This window comes from Haemaphysalis longicornis, unplaced genomic scaffold, assembly GCF_048455015.1.
Source record: "Haemaphysalis longicornis isolate Haplotype H1 unplaced genomic scaffold, Haemaphysalis longicornis Haplotype H1 scaffold_2, whole genome shotgun sequence".
Lineage (NCBI taxonomy): Eukaryota > Metazoa > Arthropoda > Arachnida > Ixodida > Ixodidae > Haemaphysalis > Haemaphysalis longicornis.
Genome location: NW_027526295.1, coordinates 265733318 through 265748141, shown reverse-complemented (window position 1 = coordinate 265748141; position 14824 = coordinate 265733318). Strand labels below are relative to the sequence as shown.

Sequence of the window (14824 nt, the reverse complement as noted above, 5' to 3'; positions counted from 1 at the left end):
TTTGCAAGGCACAGAATAGAAAACATGGAAGCCAAATACGTGGCTTTCAAAAAAATGTTTTCGTCATTTTTTCGAAGTTGAAAGCCGCGTTCCCCTTTTTAAGTACCTTCAAATGCCTGAAATTGTTTTTATATAGTGGGACTTTCTTCCTCAAGGTATCAGAATACACAGAGCAATGCTCGCTAGCGCACCCACCCCCTAGAGGTATGCCTGCCCAAAAAGGCTTAACAAGCCATCACCAGACTTGCTCCTCCAAGCTGTGCAACCCCCCAAGCACGCGTGATAAGGCCCACCAACCGCATCCCCCCAGCGAGCGTTGGGAGGCCCACCTGAGCAGAGCAGAGTCCTCGGCGGCTGCCCAGGGTGTGTCGAAGTGGGCGTCCTTGGTGGGCAGGTCGAGCGTCCAGTGGCGCCGCTCCTCTGCGCTCACGGGCAGCACAGAGTCCAGCACGCTCAGCTCCTGGTAGCTGGCCAGCACCGACTTGGCGTTCACCGACACGCCCGACAGCTTGAACGTGGTGCGCTGGTGCCGCCGCCGGCCCGGCGCCCCGCCCCCACCGTCGTTGTCGGGGGGCTCCGCGTTGTTGGCCGCCGACGCCTGGTTCTCCTTCATGGCCTGCTCGCAGCCAGAGTGCAGCATGCTCGCCAGCCGCTTCAGGTCTGCCAGCGGCTTCTCCTGAAGCTCCGCATCCAGAGCAACCGCGTCCAGCCTGCACCGGGAAGAGAAAGATGAAGACCCGTGATCCAGGACCACTCCCCCACTTCTACACTACACACCTTTGCGGGCTTTCACTCCACTACCGACAAACACAAGTTTCTCTTTTTGTGTTTTATGTCTTTTGCACCATATACAACCCCCTTTCATGATAAGAAACAGCTGCTAGTTTGTGTTTTACCTTGTCTGTTGTGATTGTTCTGTCCACTGTACATCTTTCTTTTTGTCCCACAGCTTGCCTCTACATTTTAAGATGTCCAATGACAATGACAATATTGCTGATTATTCAGTTCAATTTAAAACTATCCCAACAAAATCTTTATTCACTTCAACCCACACAGGCACGAGTTCCTGAGAGCTAGGCATTTATATCGCAGCCCATGCTAAAATACAACGAAAATTTCCATTGCCTCCTGGTCGCCCCAAATGACAGCTGAACAAAATGTGAAGCAGAGCACTCACCTCTTGGAGGGAGCTGGAAACTTGCGATAGCTCTTGATGAAGCGACGGATCTCGGCATCTGTGAAGCCCTTGACCGTGTCGCGTGGAATGAGCCGCGGGCGTCCACGCTTTCGTGGCCGAGAATCGTCGTCTGAACCATTCGAGCCCGCACCAGAGCCCCTGTCCCCTCTCCTCCGTGACCGGCCATCCTCGCTGTCAGAGTTGGCAGTCTGAAAAATGGCCGAACCAAATTTGGCTACTGATGCCAAACAGCTCTGCAGCACACAGTTGGAACACCACATGGTGTGAGCACTGCCATAGCTGACTGAGTAACTGACTTGCCTGAAGCCAAAACTTGGCCACAGCAAGAGAACAAGAAATACGACCGCTTGTGGCGCTTTAGTCACTCACAGCAGTTCAAGTGGTTTTTATTTTATTTCCAATACTGTTGGGCCTTGCGGGCTGTTACTGGGGAAAGTGGGCCTGCCTTTAGGCTCGCATTATAAGCAGTTACACAAGACAGTTCCCCCGGCTACACTGGTTACACAGTTTGCGTAACCCAGTGACACCACCGTGCACTGCTGCAGTTTCAATCGAGGTGTATAGCTTGTGTTCCCTGGCGAGGCACGCATGCAGGCAACCATGTGAGTGCGCCGTCACTGGTTACGTCGAGCTCCGTGAGATGGCGGTACTTGTCCGTGCTAAGCCCATGATTTGTGTTGGGCGTTCCAAACTCTACCCCACCGAATTCAAAGAATGCCTCGAGTCCAATGCGAGTGTGATTAATATCATCTCTGTTGACACCCCCATTGATATCTGGGTTGGAACGGAGCAGACTATGCACACTGGTGTTCTTTTTTTCTTTGGCATGCGGGCATAGTGGCACAAGCCGCACCATGTCCGTGGCGCAGCAGCCGTGTCTGTGGCCGTTTGTAGCGCTGCCATGTGAAGAAATCAATAGCTAAACTTTTCAATACATGCCCTTCAAAATTAGCACAGCTAAAGAACTAAGCTAGCCAGTGTTGATTAGCAAAACAACGCATCAGATTCCAGTGGTGAGTGTGTACACTCCACCCAGGAAATGCTTGGCGGAAAAAAGCTAGCAAGGGCAGCTCACCTGATGGAGTGACTTGCGGCTTCGCGGGGGCAGATACAACTCCAGCTCCTCCCGCTGTCGTTCTTCGTCCTCGACGCGCTTTCGCTCGGCCTCGGGAATGATCTCGTCCCAGTCCTTGCTCTGTGAGGACTCATCCTCGACCTTGGCAGCCACTGCGCCCACTTCTTCCTCCTCTGTGAAGTTGAAGCTGGCAACCTGGATGCAAAGGCACACATGGTGTCATTAAACGTGTGCATCAAAATTTGCCACTTTCAAGACCTCGTAACAACCGCAACAAAATCTAGAGTTCATTCCAAGATGAGAACAACAATTGTGCCAATTTCAACTTGAAGTCATGGTGAAGTAACTCCAGTTCTCCTACAATGTTACATTGTGCAATATCAGTGGCGCTTTTGGTTCCATTTAACTGCACTGTTTTAAAATGCTGGGGTACACCTTTTTTGGTACCCCACCAATAACGTCGCTACTGAAGTCTCGCAGCAAGAAGTTTGAAAGCTTGTAAATATATGTGGTTTTGGGTGAAAAGCGACATTTGGTGATATAATGAAATTTCACTTGAGGTATCATGGTCAGCAAAAGCACAGCAGCTATGCAGTTTTCAGCAAGGAGATTGATGTAGGTCCCAAGGACTTTTCAAGAATAGAGAGGAAAGCTGGAACATCAGCTGGCAAAATAACCTGCAATGGAACTTGGCAAAGCCTCCCCACCACATCTATGAATGGAAAAAGCAATTCAATGCATCACTTTTTTCTGCAACAAACAACAACCAAGAGCTTCCCACTGAGTATGTCCAATCACCTCTTTCTGGAAAGTCATACACTTACTTTGCACCAGAACGACAACATTAACTGCAACACCGACCACATGAACCTGACGATAGTGTGAATGGACACACCCATAGCAGAAGGGCGACCACATGAACCTGACGATAGTGTGAATGGACACACCCATAGCAGAAGGGCGATCACATCAAACATCAAAATCCCAAACACCAGACAAGCGCAAATAAACAACTGCTCAGCTGCGTTCCCCAAACACCTGTGAAATGAACCAGAACCTTTTCCCGACTTGGGCACCAATACGGATCATCGACTCAGCATTTTTTTTTCATAAACTACAGACAGCAGAAGGGTTGGCCATGGCTCTAGTTACGGCACAAAAGCCTCAGTGTGTGTGCCCATCATTCAACTGTTCTGGTTACAAACTAAGCTTACAGTTTACGTCATCAGTGGTGCCCCCAGTCTTTGCCTCCAGTCAATGCGCTCACCTTGAAGGAGCCCAGGAGCTCATCTCCCACGGTGGACGGCTGCTCTTCTCGTGTCTCTGCCCTCTGGAGGATTTCATCAATGTCCACCTGTCGACAAAACAACAACCTCTGTTGCAGTACAGACCCTAACTCAAAAAGAAAACTAAGAGGACACCTTAGCACTTTTTATGGGTTGTGAATGCCAAAGCCCGGATATCCAGCTGCACGCCTGTGAGGCCTTGTTTCATCGTTGGAGGGTCAACAATCTTGCTGCTTTAGATGCTTTGCATTGCAATCCACCTTAACCCCGTTGCACAGCTGCTCATTCATGCCACCGTGTAAAGGTAGAGTTGACGATGACGGTGAATTTCACTGCTTGCTTTTCTTTCCCTCCGTCTGCGGTATGCAGGCGGGTGCACCTGTACACCTTCAGGGTACAGGACCTGTATACCTTCAGGGACCTAGGAGGCAGCGAGTTCTTGTAAGAGCAGCTGCTCAGATGAGTAACAAAAGAGATGAATAAAGAAGACACAGCGTGCTTACCTCGAACCACTTCTTAGCATTCAACATTCCAACAGTCCTTTTATCAAATCACAGGGTGTCCCCTCAAACCCCTTTTTACCATTCGACATCGCAATAATTCTCTTAACAAATCACTTTAGCCTACTGAAGTTATTTGAAAATTAAAATTCCTGCCATTAAGTTACCGTTACAAAACGCCTTTCCTTCTTTTATGCCCAATGACTTCTGCTTGCTTATGATCCCTTTTGTTTCCCCCTCACCACCCCGCAGCATCAGAAGCGGGTCAGTTACAAATAATGACCAGACCTGAGGCTCTTCGTCCCCTTCTTCAGTTTCTTTGAAGAGCTCCTCCGCACCAAACTTCAAGATGGCCGCCAGCTCTTCCTTGTTGAAGGGGGTGGTGTTACTGGAAGGGGTGGAAAAAAAAGGAAGACCCACAAGGTTTGATTCGGCCAGGGACGGAGCATGCAGTGTGTCACAGCAGAGCTGGACCCCATGATCCAGCTGCTGCCGGCCAATGCCCTCACCTGGACGGTGCATTGCTCTTGGAGAGCACGGTGCGGCCAGTGGTGTCCATCCGCTGGATGACCAAGTGGTCCAACACCATCTTCCGCTTGGCACGCTCAATGATGTCCTCCTCGACGCTGTTCTTGGTCACCAGTCGGTAGATGTTCACCTGATGGGCCCCCACAAAGAGAAGAGGTCACACACAGCGGGGATGAACCTTTAGCACTAGTCTGGATGCTTAAATTTATGTCGCACTGGTGGTTTCCAAACAGCTGAAGGACATTGCTCAGGGGATATTCCCAAGGCCAAGCTGTCCTTCTAATCTTACCCACCCACATCATTACCGCAAACAAGCAGAACCATTCTGTAAAATCTGACACTTAGGTCGCCATGGAGCAAAAGGATGCAGAGTGATTGCATGTGCATAGCAGCTGCAGGCACCACAGCAAAAAAGGATCAAGGAGGGGACGAAACAGAGAAGCAGAGAAAGATGAAGACTGAGAAGAGTGCAGTGTACTTTTCGATGGTGCAGTAAACTTGTGCTTACTGTAAACAACTTACACTGGCCCATTTCACTTCAACAAAATGTTTGTGAAAAAAAAAAAGGTAATAAAATTCTAAAATGTGGTAATAATGCTCTCAAAACCTTACATTTGCAACACCGCAGATGCACACACAAGTCATTGTTATATTATTGTCCCTTTTATCCCCATAAGGCAGCTCCTGTTGCCTCACTTCTTTTCTTGTAAACCAACTTTATGAAGATGACAAGGCTTCTTCAAATGCTGCAGTTCTAGGAAAATGCCCCGTAATAGCACAATGTGGTGTGTCACCCATTCCTCCACTTTTCTAAGCAGCAGACGTTCAAAGCAAACACAAAGATCCATATATAGTGACAGACAGCTAAATTTACAAATAGAAAACCAATGGTGCACCTGATTTTTCTGGCCAATCCTGTGGGCCCTGGCCTGAGCTTGAAGATCGTTTTGAGGGTTCCAGTCGCTATCAAAGATGACAACCGTATCGGCAGTGGCCAAGTTGATGCCCAGTCCACCCGCCCTTGTCGACAGCAGGAAACAGAAGTCCTAGAAGAGAGAGAAAAAGCAGTTGGCCCAGGACTCTTTTTTTGATTACAAAGGAAAAATAGCAAAGTAGCAATAGCAATTCTAAAAGACCTGCCACTCGCCGACGAGCCCTCAGTGTGGGATCATTGTGAGCATGTGTCTGTCTAGACAATCAGTGAGAAGCCAGAAGGCCTTAAAAAGCCCACATTTTTCTCATGTTTACCTCTTTTCAAAAACCCTTCCTTTTATTACACGGTGCTCCTGTTACAACTTTTAATATGCAGTTGGCATCACCCAATACTTTCTGCAGTTTACAGCTTACTGTAGACGCCATTGCAGCTCTGCAACCTGCTAGAGAACACACAATGCTCACTCTGTGGTGCAATGCACTCGTGCTCCAAGTCGCTGGACACCAGCCCACTGCCAGACGAACAGGCACTGGGGCCACACTGCCAACTTTAAACTCAAAAATGGTGACTACGATAAAAACTCCGGATCAAACTCCCATCGTGCATCACCACAGTAGGCAAGCAGCTGCTGAGCAGCACAGGCAGCCCACCCATGGCAAATTATGCATGCCCAAAATTCTAATAAGCAGAGTTACGCTGCACTGACACACGCACACTATGAGGGCCAAAGCTGCTGCTCGCACTTTTGAGCATGAGTTTGTGGGTACAATTTTCAGTTGCATTGGCTGCCCTTCAAACAGAGGCTGACACACAAAAGTGCCTTCATGTACAGGATTGCAGCTCGGGCTCCTGGGTTGTCTAAGTCAGCTTCTAGCTTACTACTACCACAGCCGGCCTTTCAACCCATGTGTAACTAGTGGTGATGACTGGACCGCATTAGTTTGCAAGTGCAGCCATCGTAACTAGGCCCCAACTGCATTACAATGGCAGCTCTTGAGACATCTGCAGGTGCGGGCATTCACTCTTTTTTTGGACTTCTCACTGATGCGAAGATTCCCCCCACTAGTCAGCCATGCACTCAAAAAATGAAAAGAAAAGAAAAAGCTCAAATAACTCCCGCAAATTAAGCGTGCTCACACTGTGGTGCGCTAAAGCAGAGGGGAAACAGCGGCAGCTCAAGCAATACTGGGCAGTTTCCACACTTGTTCTGCACACGAGCATGTAAAAGGCTGGCTTCACAGGCCTCCTCGATTTACCAGCCCTGGATAGTTCGCGGGCAGTCGCTCGAGGACTGTCCCTTTAGACCGAACGTCCCACAGGAACACGGATGGTGTTCAGGCAACCCCGGAGGCCCACCTGCGAGGCGTCGGCGTTGAAGTGGTCCAGGGCCTGCCTGCGCAGCTCGCCCTTGATGGAGCCGTCGAGGCGCTGGAAGGGGAAGCGGCGCAGCTGCAGGTAGTCGGCGATGATGTCCAGCATGCGCACCATCTGGGAGAAGATGAGCACCCGGTGGCCTGTCTCGCGCAGCCGGCACAGCAGCTTGTCCAGCAGCAGCAGCTTGCCGCTGCCCCGGATCAGCTGCTGCAGCGCATCCAGGCTGGCCGCGTTCTCGGGCGGCCGGATCAGCAGCGCATGGTTGCAGCACTTCTTCAGCTCCATCATGATGTTGATGAAGCCCGACTGGGAGCCCTTCAGCCCCTTCGTCAGCGCCTTGTAGTTCTTCGTCAGGATCCACCTGCGAGCGCACCGCACACGGCAGCAACGTAGGTGGGATTTCTTCAACGCGGGGATATAACAATCTTCCTTTTCTTTTTCCTCACTTAGCTCAATCATGCTAATTTAACATCTCTCTAGATCTACAGTTGTATCTGTTCAAGCCCACAAAAAAGACACGCACACACACAAATTAGAATTACTGTACATATTATAATCACTGCGTACGCTCCTGTGAGGCAACAAGTGCCAACTCGATTCAGGAGAACGCGTCGTGCCTGCTTTTAAGCAGCGGCACGTTTGTATGAAAACCGATCATGCCATCGGAAACAATTCTAATTCCTCCCAAAACAGCAAATGAATGATGCCCCCGTTACTCCATTACCCTCGTAAGGAGACACTGGAAAGGTACTTACTTGTAGTACTGCTTCTGCAGAGTGGTCATTTCGACCCGCAGGATGCGTTCCACTTTGGCCGGTAGCGACTTTTCGACGTCCTTCTTGACACGCCGCAGCAGGAAGGGCTCCAGCTGCTTGTGCAGCTTGGTGTAGCCCTTGTCGGCAGACTCCTTGTGCTCCGCCTCAAAGTCGTCCCACGAGTCAAACCTGCACCCCCACAAGAGGCAATCACGACTGGAACCCACACCAAGAGCCGTGAAAGTAGATGTGCAAGCAATGCTGCACGAGGCCCGTTACACCCGACATAAGAAATGCGTATTGAAAGGCTGAGCAATTGATTCAGTTGACTATCAGCACGTTTTAACTAATAAACTTTGGTACCGTTGGAAAGCAAAAATGAAAAATGAAAAACATGTCGGGCACTAAATACCAACTGAGGCAGTCATCCTGCAACGCTTCATAATGTAACAAGCGAAAGAAATCTTTCAGACGTTACAAGCGTCCCTTCCCTGGCTTCAAAATGTACATCCCAGCATAGATAGCTGTGCCTTCCTTATTAAGCTGTCAATGCCAGTGTCCAATGCGTAAAAACATGGAGAGAAAGCTCACTTGTGAGGCATGATGAAATGAAGGAGCGCCCAAAGCTCCTTTAATGAGTTCTGCAGTGGTGTGCCCGTGATCAGCAGCCGGTGGTTTGTGTCAAACTCGAACAGCGACTTGTAGAGGAGCGAGTCGTCGTTCTTGAGCCTGTGTGCCTCGTCCACTCCCAGGACAGCCCAGCTGACATTGCCCAGGACGCTCTGGGGGAAGGGAGGAAGAGGAGAGAGCGCATCAGCAAGAGCCCTCGACAACAGCCAGCTCATACGGCATTCACCCACCAACAGTTTTCATAGACTCGGACAACTATCAGTACACTGTTCCGTCATTTGAAGCCATGAAGCTCTGTTGTATTGCTGGTTGCCTTAGATTCTCTTCAAGTAACCTATGCTGAGCAGGATCACTGAAGAGAAGGAAAAAAAATTCCTAAAGGAGAGGTCCGGTGAGGAAAAGAACCACCTGTGACAAACATCCACCAACATGAAGAACTGGGATGAGTGCGGAGGTGGCACACAAGAAAAAAAAAATCCTCCTCCTTTTGCACACTTAGAACCACAACTGCATAATGCTGCATGAAAATCAGACTGGACAGCAGTAGTGTAATTCACATTGGAGAAAGAGATCACCTCAGAGTGCTCTGCACAGTCACAAGCTAGGAAGCTCAGCCAGGGCAGAGTAAAACATACTGAATATGCAACCCTTGTTCTGCACCCTTGTAGAAGAGTCCCAGTGGCTGGCCCTCACCTTGTCCTTGAGCAGGATCTCGTACGTGGTGAGGATGGCATTGAACTTGAGCCGCTTGTTGCCCGGGTGACACCACTCGTGCTCCCGGATCTGAAAAGGAGAGATTTTTCAGCCTCCTCCTCCTCCCTCCTCCTCTTCCTCGTCCCATCCCCGTGCAAGAGAGCACTTGCCATGCCGCGCGACTGCAGGTCCCCGAGGTAGACGACCACATTGAGGTCGGGCGACCACTGGGCAAACTCCTTCTGCCAGGAGGCCAGCGTGGACAGGGGCACCACCAGCAGGAAGGGCCCGTACAGGGCGTGCTGGTGGAACAGGTACGTCAGGAAGCTGATTGTCTGGATCGTCTTGCCCAGACCCATCTCGTCCGCCAGGATCACCCCGTTCTCCCTGCAGTGAGGAAGGAGTCAGTCCAGCGGCTGTAGGCAACAACCCTGGGAGCTGAGACCGGTAGAGTTTGGGAAACCCTGGCCTAGATATTGCGCTCATTTAGCAAACACCTCTGACATCCCAAAGCGCTAAAAGGCTAACCAGTCAAGTACACTCAAGCTTCGTTATAATGAAATCGAATATAACAAAATAATGGATATAAAGAAGTAAATGAAATTCCCCTTGAAATCTCCTTAGAGAACCATGCATTTGAAACCTCATTGTAACGAAATAAAATTGACCTAACCATGCATTTGAAACCTCATTGTAACAAAATAAAATTTACCTGTCAATGGACATAACGAACTAATATTAGTCCCCCCCCACCCCCCCCCAAAAAAACCCCGACCATGCTGCGTAAAGTATTCCGTAGAGTTCGATAGAAAGTGTGCGCATTGAGGAAAATAGGAAGTGTGCACAATGAGGAAGCAAGATGTTTGTCTTGTATTCGATTTCCGTCACATGCGTGGTCGCGTAGCGGTACAGTGGACCGCGAGGCGGTTTCCTTCTTTGCATGCTTATCGTTGTGCACCCGACTGAGCATACATTGCGGTAAACTGTTATAATTGATATCACGAAATAATTATGCATTCCCTTCAACTTCGTTGAAACGAGGTTTGAGTGTAATAGGGAATGGGACCACTCACTTGCACCAAGAGTTTGCCAGCCAGTTGAGACCCTCGAGCTGGTAGTCCCTGAGCTCCAGCTGCTGAGGGCCCCCAATGTACGACGGCTGCGTCTTGAGGGGCGCAAATTTCGGCCGCACCTTCAGCACCTGCCAGGGTTCAGAGCAGAGAAATGCGCGCTCCTCTCAACACCCACAGACACACCCTCCTGACATTTTCGGCCAATCAAGGTTCACTTTGCTTATGGGCTGGAAAGAGTGCTTATCAAAAGCAACATGCTGCGTTTGGCAGCTGGCCAAGCGCCGACCACGCCACCCTCACCTTGCACACTTTGCTGGGGATCTTCTGGGACTTCTGGCGGGCGTGGTACTCGTCGATGACATGCTGAAACTTGCGCTTGATCAGGTTGCCGTCCTCCCAGGTGCAGTCCGAGTAGGGCAGGCCGTCCCACTTGCAGAGGTAGTCCATCTGCTCCGCTTCCCCACTCTTGGCTGGTGCGTGCGCTGTGACACCACAGGGGGGGGGCAGAGAAAGAGAGGGAGAGAGAGCGGGAAGCCCACCCATTCCAGACGGCCATCTGGCAAGCATTTCAGGTACCTACCTGATGTCCTCATCATGGCTTAGATGCACGATAGAATCATGAGAAAAGGCAACAAGCACACAAACAAACAAACAAACAAAAAAAGTTTGTCTCCAAGGCAGTATAGGGAACTTCAGGCAACGTTTCAGCTCATATTACACCAAATATTGTTTGCTGAGGTCTCGTTAAGCTCCTTATGCAGTTGCTGTTCAGAAAGAACAGATTAACGTTCGCATAAACTCCCACACACACAAAAAAACAATGAAGCTGAGCCTGGAAAATCTCACAGTATCAGTACCGTCATCAAACCTGAGAAAGCCCTGTCAAAATGCACTTCCGAAAAATGCCACAGCACAACTCGGCCAACATCACACGTCAAGGTTGCACGGACAAGTGAACACGTCAGAGATTTCTCCTATCCTACAAGCACAAATTAACCACAGCACAATAAAAGAGAGAATAAAAAGGGGAGGGAGGGTGACTGCAGAGGGGGTTGACTGGAGGAGGATGATGGGGGGACGAGGGAAGGGTCAGGATGATGGTTGCATGTTTACACGGCTATCAAGAGCAAGCCCAGACACACCAAGCCCAGCTTACACCACTCAGAGTCAGATGCATACCTCATACCCGTTCCAATTAGTGACACCACTGCACACCCTACAATGCCATGCCCCCTGTCACTCCCACAACTCTGCCAACACAAATGGCAATAGGAAACGAGAGCGGTAGTTTTCCTTTTCTGTATCACGAAAGATGAAAAATGCTTCTGACATTTATCTCCACACGAATGAAGGAGCATGTCAGCATTACGTAATTAAGTAGTCAAAAGATGGTGCTACCGCAAAACCACCTTCGTCAGCCAAGTCCCTGCCACCTGCCAACTGCGCTTCAGTAGTCCTCCCAGATAGTGGAAAGTGCTGCACGATACTGATCTGCAAGCACCACATCGCAACTGGCTTTGTCCCCCACCTTGAATGAAGGCAGCCTTCCTCAATGCAATGTGGCGGGCCCACCACTGCGCCCTTTGCCAAAGGGTAGCAATGAACACGGAAGCAGAAACCTAGATGCGATCTTTCCAAATTCAAGCCAGCAACATGGAGCCGAATCATTGGAAAATAACCAACCACTCCATCAAGTTTTAGACACAGCTACAAGCTGTTGCTCAAATCAGGCTGCCAGATGAGAACCACACAATGGTTCTCACTGAGACATAAAAATTACAAATTGAATAGATGACAGCTTGCATAAATGGAGAATTCAGAGGGAGCCACCCAAACGAACAGCGAGGGGGAAGAACACAAATCGAAGAAAGGAGCAAGTCTGCCCTACCAAGTGCACTATAATCCGAGAATGAATATGAGCTACTATTTCTACGCTGCTTCTGACAAATCAATGAACTCAACTGTGAGACAACAACCACTACACAGCCTGCTGCGATGACACCATTCACTGCGGGCAATAAAGTTCTCCATTTACAAATATACCAGTTTCAAAGTTTCCTCGACGCCTGTTTGTGTCGATCAATTAGACATTGAAATTAAAGTACACAAAGTGCTATGTATGCTTGCCAGCCAGGGTGCATTGGCATGGAAGAGCAACCCCGCGACACACCATGCACTGCAAGAAACTCGGCATCGTGCCCCACAGCTCAGCTTGCTAATTTTAAACTGTTAAGCAGTTAATGAATTTCTTCAAAGCTTCAGTGGCTCATAACTATGAGAGGCGTGAATTAAGGTCTTCCCTATAGCCATGATGCATGCAATTAAGGGCTTGGCAAAATGAAACTGTCTTGTAGCCTTGGCCACTACTATACTCCGTGACAACTTAAGAACGGCACCAGAAGTTGCCGCTGTGCCTCGTCACCGTAGCCGGATGTTTCTCCGCGCGGCGCAAGTAGGGCGTTGCTGGGAATATTTTGAGCATGGCGTGAGCCGTTCCCGTGACTTTTTGGACTTAATATGCTTATAAAGAACTCCAGTGACGGCAAACAAACTGCGTGAGACAAGGCAGACGATATCACGCATTCATAGCAAACCCCTTTCAAAACGCGCGCGCACTGACATCACGGGTCCGGCGCTTTGGCGGAGTGATACACTACATGAGGTGGTACCGTTCTTGAGTTGTAATCGAGTATAGAATCCTTCAGATGAAGCAAGCTCTTTTAACAAAAACTGCACAAGCCCAGTTCACCATGCCTCAAGGTGCTACAGTATCCCCAAGAGCCGGACCCATAAATTTCGTGCACCCTTGTCACTGCCCCAGCGCTTCCTTCCACACTGGTTCAAATGTGCGCCTAGCAAACTGCCATCCTCCCCTGAATCCATCGGAGCCGGCCTCCCGAGCGTGCTCCCCATGCTGGCCCCGCCCCCTGCCTCTGCGAGAGTGCAGGGGGCGGGGGGCATGCCCGTGCCATGCGAGTGTAAACGTGCAAGCATATCCCGGTAGTGGGTTTAATGAGAGGGGGGAAATGGGGGCACCTTCGTGGGGGGGTGGTCGGCACTCACAAATAATCCTCTCCACCTCCATGTGCTTGCCCTGCAGCTCCTCCGAGAGCTCCTGCTGGCACTCAAAGTACTCAATGTCCTCAGGGCAGGCATTCTCGCGCCTGCAAGCCACATGGAGAAAAAGCACACGTCCCCACCGCACATCAATACGACAGCAGGGGAAGAAAGCAATTCCAGCTCAAAATCAAAGACCACCAAAGCAGCCCTGCTAGTTTGTACTACAGTTGAACCTCGTTATAAGAGACATGGATGCAAGAGACAAATGGGTATAAGAGACACTATTCACCCACATGGTTGGCTGCCCTATCTTTCCCATTAAATTGACCTCTTTTATAACAGACATCGGATGTAAAAGACGGTTATAAGGGACAAGTCATCCTTGAACTTTAATCAATAATCTCGCTTGTAACAGACATTTGAACTTCAGATGCAGTGCCACCAGTCACTAATTGCAGTTGCTTCCATTGTGGAAACACAGGTGGACGACAGATGCCTGCAGTCGCTATTTATTATAACTTCAGCAAACACACAGTGGTTCAGTCAGCTATGAAATGACGATGAGAAGCCCTGCCAATGAAAATGCAACTTACAGAAGTGGTCGAAGCTTAATGCCATCCATTGGATGCAGCGCGATCGCACATGCAGGCTCTCCCACTCGCGTAGCTCCCAATGAAGAAGCATCGCAGATGTTGAATCCTGCAAGCGTAATGAATAGCCTGAGCACACAGCGGAAGAAGCTGTGCGCTCTGGCTATTTATCAGGCTTGTGAACTCAACATCTACGATTCCTCTTCCGCAAACAGTGGAAGGAAAAAAAGCTTGTAGAATCTGTTGTAAAAAACAGTTTAAATACATTCATGAAGCAAACAAAGATTCAGAACCGTTCCATAAATTCTGGGGGCCCAACATAAATTACAATGAATCTTTTGAAACATGCTGTAGCGTTCTTTCGAGCTTATTTTAGTCATATGGTGCCTACATTGAACTAGGGTCTGATTAGTAAGTGAAAACATGGTTCCCTGCTTATAAGAGACATCTCATATACGAGACAGAAACTGCTCCCCGGTACGTGTCTCTTATAAAGGGGTTCAACTGTAGTGACAACGCACTGGTACCACCGCCTTCCCTCTATCTTCAATTGCCGATAAGCTCCGAGTAAAAGTTTACCCACACACACGAAAGTCACACTCCACCATCATCATGACAATCTCCGTCAGTTCTGACGACAATTATTGGCCGGGATGAGCAAAAGTTTACAGCGCATAAAATTGCCAGTTTCAGAAAATTGTTGGTTATGCCTGCAGCCAAGAAACTTGAAAGCCTGTGAGTGGTTGTTTGATTTGATTTTATTTGATTTTGTTTTATTATTGCGCGAAAAAACAACAAACAAATCACTTTTGCGCAAAGGGAGCTGGGAAAAAGCCGTAAAAACAGCTCGACTAGCCCCAGCTCTTCGGTGCTGACAGGCGGCAAGCGGCATTGGCCAATATTAACAAAATGTTAATTCCAGTTACTAAACTGCCAGAAAATCACGCACATCAGATGCCTGGCTGCCCTGATGGAGAAAAGTCCCCGACAACTGTTTCTCCCGCAGTCGGCACAATTTTGGTCACAACTGTACGTACATCATAATGCGCTGCGATCGTCATCACCATCCTTTGCTCCAAATGCAATCACAATACCCGCGAGGGACAGGGGTAAGCTACTAGCGAGAGA

At 49.3% G+C, this 14824-nt stretch overlaps 1 protein-coding gene across 3 annotated transcripts in view; it reads right to left on the bottom strand.

Annotated features, from left to right (window-relative positions):
* Window positions 1-14824, bottom strand: part of Chd1 (chromodomain-helicase-DNA-binding protein 1) — a 47699-nt gene that overhangs the window by 17806 nt on the left and 15069 nt on the right. For all 3 annotated transcript variants that reach the window (XM_077700572.1, XM_077700573.1, XM_077700574.1), the window contains exons 8-22: window positions 13110-13210; window positions 10347-10528; window positions 10047-10174; window positions 9144-9360; window positions 8974-9063; window positions 8242-8432; window positions 7651-7839; window positions 6878-7256; window positions 5484-5633; window positions 4569-4717; window positions 4348-4447; window positions 3541-3627; window positions 2274-2468; window positions 1178-1386; window positions 330-710 (exon numbers count right to left, since the gene is read on the bottom strand). In XM_077700572.1, coding sequence (XP_077556698.1) covers window positions 330-710; window positions 1178-1386; window positions 2274-2468; window positions 3541-3627; window positions 4348-4447; window positions 4569-4717; window positions 5484-5633; window positions 6878-7256; window positions 7651-7839; window positions 8242-8432; window positions 8974-9063; window positions 9144-9360; window positions 10047-10174; window positions 10347-10528; window positions 13110-13210 — 2748 coding nt within the window. The remainder of the gene's footprint in view (window positions 1-329; window positions 711-1177; window positions 1387-2273; window positions 2469-3540; window positions 3628-4347; window positions 4448-4568; window positions 4718-5483; window positions 5634-6877; window positions 7257-7650; window positions 7840-8241; window positions 8433-8973; window positions 9064-9143; window positions 9361-10046; window positions 10175-10346; window positions 10529-13109; window positions 13211-14824) is intronic.